This window comes from Topomyia yanbarensis, chromosome 3 (assembly GCF_030247195.1).
Source record: "Topomyia yanbarensis strain Yona2022 chromosome 3, ASM3024719v1, whole genome shotgun sequence".
Classification (NCBI taxonomy): Eukaryota; Metazoa; Arthropoda; class Insecta; order Diptera; family Culicidae; genus Topomyia; species Topomyia yanbarensis.
The window spans coordinates 40,964,541-40,974,942 of NC_080672.1; the positions used below are offsets into that span (position 1 = coordinate 40,964,541).

Genomic DNA, 10,402 nt, shown 5'->3' on the forward strand with positions numbered 1-10,402 from the left:
GGTTAGGATAGGAAATATCAAAAAAATCGGTTGGTCTTCAAAGTCTTCTCTCGGGGAACCTCCAATCAATATGCAACCTTCAACAAAGCTGTTCATTATAAAATAAGCTATGTGACCATAAGTTTTGAGGTATGTAGAGTTATTGTGGAATTTTTTATTTGATTTTAAGTTTTTATTTCCGAGTTTCCATATATATTCCCATAGAAACTCGAAACCTCATGTGGGTGAACTAGAGCTATCGGAAACAGCTCATATTTTGCATATGATTTGTACATCCAATTACCATTTAAATTAGCAGTGTTCGAGAAAAAAAGTCAAAATTATTGCCGGTCTACTGGTTATGTTCAACATGATTGTGGAAATTATTACATTCTTAGTACACTTTGCACTTATACACAATGGCTCGCCAGCCACGAACTTGATGAGCTACGTGTCGACGGTGAAACACTTGAAAGAAGAAAATATCATACTTCATTAGCCTAATCAGCATTAGATCAATGTTATCTGCTTGCTAACTCATTTTGTCATGTGGGGGTGGGTGTGTGAGGAGGGAGAAAATCCAACGAACGAAAGATTTCCCTAGCTTAATTTGGTATGCTTTGTGATATAGTGATGGTTTAAAGATGATGGGGTTGAGAGGGGGTGGGTTTAAGTGTTGGATGGTGTGGTGGTCTGAGGGGTGATTTATGGAGATTTCAAAGGGAGGGTGAAGAGTAGATGGGGGAGGCTAACCCCTCTCCGTATATCCCTAACTACGGATCTGTTAAAATCCAGAAACCTTATGCCAGTAAAAACAAATTAACCGGGCCAGGATTAGGTTGACGATTTTTAGAGTGATTGCATAACCTTTCTATATGAGAAAGGCAAAAATGTGTCAAAATTCAAAAAAGGGAATTTTTGTCAAATTTTTATTCGAGTTTGTAACAAATCTCGACGTTGCATGTACCTTAAAGATATCTGGCATCAAAAATAAAAATTCTATTTTTAATTTTTCCTGTGCTTTATTTGGGAAATTTTTGGCCGCACTTTTGAACCCGTAACTCCGGATTCGGAGTTTCGATCGACACAAAATTCAATAGCAGCCGATGGGAAGGTTGTACCATTCATTTGAGAATAAGTTTGGGAAAATCGGTCCAGCCATCTTTGAGAAAAATGAGCGACATTTTTGACACATACACACATATATACATACGCACATTCAGATTTTTTCCGATCTCGACGAACTGAGTCGAATGGGATATGACAATTGGCCATCTAGGCCGGGATTAGGTAGATGATTTTCAGAGTGATTGCATAACCTTTCTATATGAGAAAGGAAAAACGGGCTAAAGACTTCAAACGTCAATGTTACGGTCATTTTTTTTTCGCCATCCCCATCTGGATTGGATCTTCCATCGAAATTGCGATTCCACCTAATTTGGGTGACCCATCTGCGAAATTTTGACTCATAAGTAAGTAATCTTCAGTTCACCTAGCCTACAGCCCTGGCGTAGCAGATAGACACTTTTACACCACAGACAGTTGTTTTCAAACTGCAAAACGAGGAAAGAGTTAATATTGATCTATGAATATATTTGCCAAGTATTTTTCTACCCCACGAAACATGTTTCAGGGGGCGAAGTGGAAAAATACCAATGTTGACGCCGATGGCGGCCCAACCTACGTGCTTTTCGCTCGACTGGCTGAAACCCTAGAAGCAACTTGTAAGAAAAATAAAACTCCTAGATGGGTAAAATTTTACAGTGTTAAAAGTAATGCCGCTGACGATGGTGGTGGTGGTGAAATGTATATCCCTCAGGATAATGAGTTTCTATAGCAACTCTTTCCTAGCGGCCTCCACGCCGGTTTGTGCCTTGCTAACTGTTTAGTACTTTCCTTGGAGCTCTTTTCTATGGCTGCTTTGCATAGCGGCAGGCTGCTTGGATTGTTTAGCAGAGAAAGGGGAAAATACACAAAGCACGGGAGCTTCCAGGCCAGCACCAACATAGGGAAGAGGATGTGCAGGTATCAGGTGAAGGATTAGGCATGTTCGCGGAAGTTGTAGAGCTCAGGTTACATTTCGCGGCCGGTTATCAATTTCACTTTTTTTAAGCTCATTTTAACTGCCTTGGGGACCATTCATAAATTACGTAGTAAGATTGGACGTTACGTAACATGTAACTGTAGATTTTTTTGAAGAATTTGTTACGTAATAGGGGAGGGGGGTATAGAGAAATTTTTGACAATTTGTTATATGAGGTGGAGGGACTAAATTTTGGGCAATTTTTGCGTTACGTAATTTATGAGTGGTCTCTTAGCTTTTGTAAGCAACCTAAATAATTGGAAATAATAAAAAAGTCATTCAAGCTACTTAATTATTTTTTATGAAACTGGAAACAGATCTCAACAGACCAAGCGGTTATCTATTAACACATTTCTCAATCCATATGTGCCACGAAAAGATTGCAAATAACCAACTGTTCATTAAAATTACAAAAACAACCACGTCGCCCATAAAACGAGTAGCGCGAAGCGGGATACTTCAGTGTAGTTCTGTCCGGCTTAGTAGAATGCATTTGTTTCAATTACTCGCCATCGCGGTGTTTTTGGCCTTGGTTGGTCTATCCCGTGCAACATATACGGTATATCCGCCGGAATACGACCTCACGGACGAGCAGGTGAAGACCTTTATCGGTTGCATTGCCCAGACCATGGACGAAAAAGATCCCAAAAGCCGTTATGATCCAGTTTGTGCTACCGATGGTTTCAGCTACTACAACCAATACTTGCTCGGATGCCTGACAGAGCTCGTTCCGTCGGTTCAATTTTCCTTCTTCGGTCGCTGCCCGAATGAGCCGATCTTTAGGCCGATGGAATCCATCCGCGATTGGTGGCTGATGCCGGAAGGCAATCGCAGAAAGTCCCAATCTTGCATGAGTCAGTGCGAGAAGTTATTCAAGCCGGTCTGCGGTACGGACAAGAAATCCTACAGCAGCGATTGCGTTCTGGGCTGTGTCACGGAAATAGCGCCGCACATTACCAAATCCTACGAAGGTTTCTGCACGCAGGATATGGTGGTCCAACAGAAATGTCCACCAATACTGCAACCGTTCTGCGGTACGGATGGTGTTACGTACCTGAATCTGTGTCATCTGCGCTACGCTGCCGCAATGCTTCCGGGGTTAAAGGAAGCTCACCTGGGCGATTGCGTGCGACGGTTGGATGTCATCCAGAAAGGGTTCGATCTGCAGACTAATCTGAAATCGGAAAAGCACGGTTGATGCGGCGGCGGAGGCTGCGTGAAGTGATTTTTGTTGCTTTGATCTAGATTATTCTTAAGGTTCTTTGTCGTCACAGGTAGCTCCACTATTTTCGTTCATTAATACTGTTTACATTTTTTGACGTAGATTCGGTTCACTCGAATTTGCGCGTAAACAATGTTGGCGATCTGTAGCAAATGATGAGCAGTAGAGCTCATTCGTGACGTCATGGTAGAGCTTTCCATACAACCATTTAAAATGTTTAATTAAAAGTGAATAAAATCCAGATGAAGTGACACCTTTTCTGGTTTTAATGTCCTTTGTGTATCTTTGACTGAATCAAAAAAGAATAGCTCACAAGTAGAAGTTTTACCCAAATTCAAAACAAGTTTGCTGCAATTATTTTTTATTTTCTCAAACATCAGTGCGAACTTATTCTGAATATGAATGAACTAGAATTAGGGTAATATCAGAAACAAAACAGTGAGTGTCACACGGCTTCTCGACAGTAGGTGCGTATGATGGCAAGTGGGAACTGAATATTTAACTGAACCCTCTAATTCTGATGAATACTTTTCATATTTTCTTGAAAAAATGGGTTAACTGGAATCACCCCTCTATTGGCCTACACCAGTAAAGCAAGTATTCGACAAAATTCTCGATCATAACTACATCAAATCTGATATTAATCTTCGGTGCATGTATTACAACGTGCACTGGCAAAACCCGTTAGTACTGATCATTTTTCAAAACAAAAATAGATGTAATAAGTAGGACTTTCGTGTTTCAACTTCGTCTCATCAGTAACTGACAGTCCGACATAATCGCCAGCTAGATACACAGTCTCGACGTCTTATTGATCCTTTCTACGCAAAATATATTCCCAGTTAGCCAAGTACCAATCATGAGCGTCGAAAGTCGACGTGAATGAAATCTCGACTTATCCCTTAAACCATACTTTAGTCGATATCTTAGCGATAATGATTCCTCTGCTAAAACTTTTAAAGATCTCCGAATACACTCGAAAAAACTTAACGGCCTCCAATAAACGAAAATTGTGATACAGAGGACATACAGAATCAATCAGCTGTGCTTTGATGTATTTAGGCTCGTAACGTGCGGTTGGCCGGGTGGGCCTTCACCAAGGACGCCAGGGGGGAGGTGCTGAAATATTTATCTGATTTATAAAATAAATCAGAATAAGGGTGCCATTTCCACGTTTAAATTATTGCAAACTTTATCGTTCACTTTCTCAGTTTCGTAGAAACATAAATGGGTTACTACTTCCGTAACGCATTTCTCGCGGCATCACCAGATATAATTTGTGCAATTTCGGCTTTATTAAACATATTCGAACTAATTCTTGTACTTTATGAACAAAGCATACATCAAGCTGTTTCTTTTATGTATAATACATCATAATCCGCTCAACTATCATGTCGTAATCATAAAAATGTTGAGAAAAAAGCATGCTTTTTCGTTTGTTCCTCACGGGAAATAAGGTTAATTTTTAGTTAGATCGATGCTGTACCGTGAGACTTGAAGTTTCTTCGGTGTCTGTAGGAGTTTCGCAATATCACAAAGTTCCCAGAGCCCAACCGGTTCTGCACTAAGATGAATCGCTGGTTGAAATATTGAGCCATTTTGGTATTCCTGGAAGCGCTGGAAACTCCTCGTTTGATCTCAAATTTCTAAGACCAGGTTTGCTTCGACTTCGTGTCAGTGCTACCTAGAGCTATTATATTTGTTAGCCTCTCAGGAAAAATAATTTATCTTTTACAAGGAATCTGCTCTACCTAAAGTTTTTAGGAGCAGTAACAGGTGTCAAGGGAATTGTCATAACAGTACTCTTCCGGAGTTGTTACTGGCGTGGCGTCTTTCATAACTTCAGATTCGCTATGCAATAGTCATCATATGGCTTTCTACGGCAATGCAATGCCAGGTATTATTGCTACAACTGCTCAATTACTTAAAATTAGTGCAATGCACGATGCGCGGTACAAATAGCTGAGCAGACAGACGAACCTTGTCGAACAAGACGCAATGCAGTCCGACCAACGGTCACCCGATTCTAGTACGAAAGAACATACAATTTTCTCTCGTCATGTGTGATTGCTACTCAAAATCTACGCTCACTGGCGCAAGTGGTACTCGAAACACCATCCCCATGTTTCAGTAGATCCATGCGTGACAAACTCGAATCGATGACCACACCGTCGATCTTGACGTTGTTGGTAGGTATGTAGACGTGGTAATCTTTCACAAAATGCTTGTCGCCAGTAATGTCATTAGTTTGCTTCAGGATATCACAATTCTGAGCTAATCTCGGCAAATTTTCGAGATATCTGTCACGGCTGAAAATGTCTGTGTTAGTTTTTCGAAATCTTTATAATTATTAGGGGATTATCTTTAATACGAAAGAAGATCAGATATAATCCAACTGAGTTCAATGTGTATGATTTTTTAAGGACAGCCGGAGTCATTTGCAACCACCACAGTCTTGTGTTGCTGGTTGCACGATGTATTGGGTTACTGTTCTAGAGCTCACCTTAAGACATTATACACAAGAAAGTGCTTCTTGTTTCAGAAACACATACAGTGGTTTTATGTTCAAGAGTGCCTGTAGAGCAGTGGTAGGTGTTATCGTGAACGCACTGGTCATCGACATTAAGACCATGACTCTGCAGATGGTTTTACTTTGATTTGATTGTCGTGACTTCTCCCTTCTGCCACCACATAAGGTATCCGTGTGCCAGTATTGATCTAGCAATCCACTGAATGTACTTGGGTTTGAGACCCCAAGATTTGCCAAAAACCCGTCTGCATTGGTCGAAGACCATGCAAGCTTTCTTGATTATGATATCGATGTGAGCGGACCAATTGAGTTTTGAGTCAAGAATTACCCCAACGTACCAAACAGCGACAATAATTTCAGACTTAAAAAGGTGCAACGAACAAGCTCCGCTTGTAATCCTTTATTGCGTGAAAAGCAATGTCGTTTATGTGGATTGACGCTTTGTTTGGATTAACTGGTAGTCCAACATGAACATCATTTCTCAACAACACATAAGGCTTGCTGCATCAAATAAAAAATTGTGTTAATGCAAATATCTGTGATTATTATAGGATAATCATCGACGAAACCATATGTCGAAAACCCCAGCTTATTAAGTTTCCTCAACTAGCCATCGGCGACAAGGTTCCATAAAAGTGGTGACAGCACGTCACCTGGAGGACATCCGCAGACATTCAGTTTCCCTATCTATACTGGTCTTAAGGGGGTCCTCTATAAATAACGCTTTTCAAGACGTTTTCGGGGATGGATTGAAGAAGAACCATTAATGCGAATGGGATAAGATTTTTTGGGTTCGAGTATTTAATTATTGAACGTTTAACACGAATTTTTGTTCGAGGTTGTTTGACCTATGTTTGACCTTGGATGCGCCCCTCTCAAAATGTAAGATCAATCGATTGGTATGGTTGTGGTCATGCAGTTCATCTGAAGCGGAAAATTCAAAACGAATATATGTTTGTATCACATTGGTTTTCGTCTGACAGACGGTTTTTCCGATATTCTACTCTTTGGCAAAATGGTTGAGCTTTTAACAAAAAATATTTTTTGTTCGAAAAAAGCTGTAATTTTTGTAAAAATGCAAAATTGTAAAAAAGTTTGTGTCAAACGATGGCGGTTCGTTTTTCGAACATTTCCCAACTTGTTCCAAGTTGATTGATGAATAAGTTGCAACAACTCGACTTTTGGAAAATCTTCGGAGGTGAGTTACAGCTTTGTACAAAGCTCATGAAAAACTAAATTAAAGCGTATTTCGTTAAAACCTTTTAGGAGTGTATTTGTAACAATTAGAAACCACATTTGAAGAGGACTCCCTTAACGATGAGCACAGATAGCGGTTGCTAAGCATTACGTGTATCCAGATCGTAATATAGGAAGGTACTCCATGACCTCGTGCTGCTTTCAACATGGAAGACACATTATCAAAAGCACCTTCAATGTCAAGCAAAAACTCCTAAAATTTGCTTTTGCAAAAAAGTTTTTTGATGTTGTAGACAGGCTCGTGCGGAAGGGGAGGGTTTGGGGGTTCAAATCCCTTCTTCATGGGAAATTTTCAATTACTTTTAAAAAATTATTAACTTCCTATTTAGGAAAAAAAAATTGTATTGCATACTATTGCCAAACCAATCGATTATTTTACAAAAATGCATAGTTCGTGGAAATCAATTACTGATACACAACCATGCATTGCTAGGCCCCATGCAAAACTGACTCGGACATCACTTCGTTCAAAGTTCAATAACTTCTTTTAACAAAGCCGGATTCACTAGCAGTTTTTAACAAAGTTGTAGACAACTATATTATCTTTCTTATTTTCACTTACAGGGTTTATACGATACACACAGTGTCACCTAGCGGCAAAAATGCGAGTTAGTGGGTTTTCTTCATGTAAATTGTCGAAAAAACCCATGCAAACTTCAGGCACGTTGGTCCGGTAGCTAGACTTGTCCGATTTGCTTCAAATTTGAAGCAAGCACTCCTGGTGGGACTAGGAATCGAATCAGGGGTGGGCCGATTGAGTTTTCAAAAATTCATTATTTTTCTGGGCAGTCTAGGCTTCAAAAGCGTGGAAAGTGTGGCCAAAAAGACAGTACGACTGCTGCGTCAAATGAGCATTCACCATTTTAGCAGTTCTAATCGAATTGCCATGGGAGTCTTTCAATTTCGAATGTAACTTATTTCATCTTCTAGCCTCGTGGCGAATTGAGGCACTTTTTTTTTTTTTCAATTCGTTTATTTGATAAGGCAGGTTTGCGTTAGCTTAAAGGTGCCAATTTTGTTTTGTTTTACATTTTAAATTACTTAAAACTAGGGGCTTACATATTGATTTTTGAAATTAAACTAAGGCTAATTTATAGCTATACATATACACAAGGGGGTAGTATAATTTTCGTAGGATTAGAGGGGTCATTTAGTTTTTATGGCAATACGGTTTGACATTTTTAGCAATGAGATTATTGGAGCAAATAATGTTTAACTAAGGGGGAAAATTTTTACGACTATCTTAAAAGTAGAAATAATTAGAGGGCGTGATTAAATTTTGTAAAGATTCGGAGACATTAATTAGAGTTATTTTATGTGGTAGTAGAGTTGGGCATTTTCAACGAGATCATATAATATAATAGTTAAAACTAGAAAAGGCAAGAAGAGCTAAATGCTTCATGAAGATATTTGGGGGGGGGGGGAGGGGTGTTACTTCTGTGTATAAGAGTCAGGGGAAGTAGGGTGGACAAACATGGCAGGGGGAGAACATTATTTCAGTTTCAGACTTCGGGAGATCAACGGATGGATTACAGAATCAGGGTGGTCTTCATCAGGAAGAATCATGTACTGGGACGCCGGGTGGTCGTTCTCGAGATGGCAGGGGTTTCTCCAGACGATTTCGTAGTGCGGCTCAGATGTTGATCGGCTACATTTCGAGTTGTGCGTGTGATGTTCGTGCTTTAGGTCCCGTGTTTGTTGGCTCATTCGACAGGGATGTTTTGTGTCGCCTTGGAGTCGCATCAAACCATCGTGGGTGTATGGTACAGGTGGAAGAGAGCGCTTCTGAGAATGATAAGGAAAAAGGGGCAGTTAAAGTTGGATATTGATGGTTTTTATGAAGGTGTATATAAGGGACATATAGAGGACATCGCGGCTTGCCAACACATCTCGAACCGGGACGTTAGGTGGTCTTCCTCGGGCCCGGAGGGTGTCCACAAGCCGAGACCTGGCGGAACTGTACTCGGTGCACGCCCAGACTATGTGCTCTATATCGTGATAACCGTCGCCACAAGCGCAGATACCACTCTCCACGAGCCCAATACGTCGGAGATGTGCATCCAGCGTGTAATGGTTCGCCATGAGTCGGGACATCACACGAATGAAGTCACGACCCACATCCATCCCCTTGAACCAAGGTTTCGTCGATACCTTAGGGACTATCGAATGTAGCCACCTTCCTAGCTCCCCATTGCTCCACGAGGTTTGCCAACTTTCGAGGGTTCTCTGATGAGTAATACTGAAAAATTCGTGGAAGCAAATTGGTCTTTCAAAAACGTCACCTTCAATGGCACCCACCTTAGCTAAGGAGTCCGCCTTCTCATTGCCCGGAATGGAGCAATGAGAAGGGACCCACACCAAGGTAATCTGGAAAGATTTGTCAGATAAAGCACTCAGTAGCTCCCGTATTTTCCCCAAAAAATACGAGGAATGCTTTCCATGTTTCATCGAGCGAATAGCGTCAATAGAACTCAGACTATCCGAGACGATGAAGTAATGGTCTGTGGGTAATGTGTCAATGACTCCAAGGGTATACTGAATAGCAGCTAGTTCTGCGGCGTAAACTGAAGCAGGGTCACTGAGTTTGTAGGAGGCGGTGAACTTTTGATTGAAAATACCGAAGCCAGTGGACCCTTCGAGGTTTGATCCGTCAGTATAAAACATCTTAGAACAGTCGACTTCTCGGAATTTATTATAAAAAATATTTGGAACCACTTGTGGGCGTATGTGGTCCGGAATTCCAATAATCTCATCTTTCATGGATGTGTCGAAGAAAACAGTAGATTCAGAAGTATTTATGAAATGCACACGGTTGGGATTGTAAGAAGAAGGATTAATATTTTGCGCCATGTAGTCAAAGTACAGGGACATAAAACGGGTCTGAGAATTGAGCTCAACAAGCCTTTCGAAATTTTCAATCACCAACGGGTTCAAGATATCGCATCGAATGAGCAATCGATATGAGAGTTCCCAAAATCGATTTTTCAGCGGGAGAACGCCCGACAGGACTTCGAGACTCATCGTATGGGTCGACTGCATGCACCCTAAGGCGATACGCAAACAACGATACTGAATTCTTTCGAGTTTGATGAAATGTATGTTCGCGGCGGATCGAAAGCAGAAGCATCCGTATTCCAGTACCGACAGTATCGTTGTTTGATACAACCTAATTAGGTCTCCTGGGTGGGCACCCCACCACGTTCCGGTTATTGTACGAAGAAAGTTGATCCTTTGCTGGCATTTCTGTTTCAGATACCGAATATGGCATCCCCAAGTACCTTTCGAGTCGAACCAGACCCCTAGATATTTTACTGTGAAGACCTGAGCTATA

At 40.9% G+C, this 10,402-nt stretch overlaps 1 protein-coding gene across 1 annotated transcript; it reads left to right on the forward strand.

The window, feature by feature from the left end:
* Positions 1-2,549: 2,549 nt before the first annotated feature.
* LOC131686894 (serine protease inhibitor dipetalogastin-like) lies at positions 2,550-3,260 on the forward strand. The gene has a single exon (XM_058970899.1). It carries the CDS (start codon positions 2,550-2,552, stop codon positions 3,258-3,260), a length of 711 nt encoding a protein of 236 aa, XP_058826882.1.
* Positions 3,261-10,402: the final 7,142 nt, after the last annotated feature.

Excerpts from the sequence above, each read along its gene's own strand:
- LOC131686894 (XM_058970899.1), top strand. The coding sequence starts at position 2,550 with ATGCATTTGTTTCAATTACTCGCCATCGCGGTGTTTTTGGCCTTGGTT.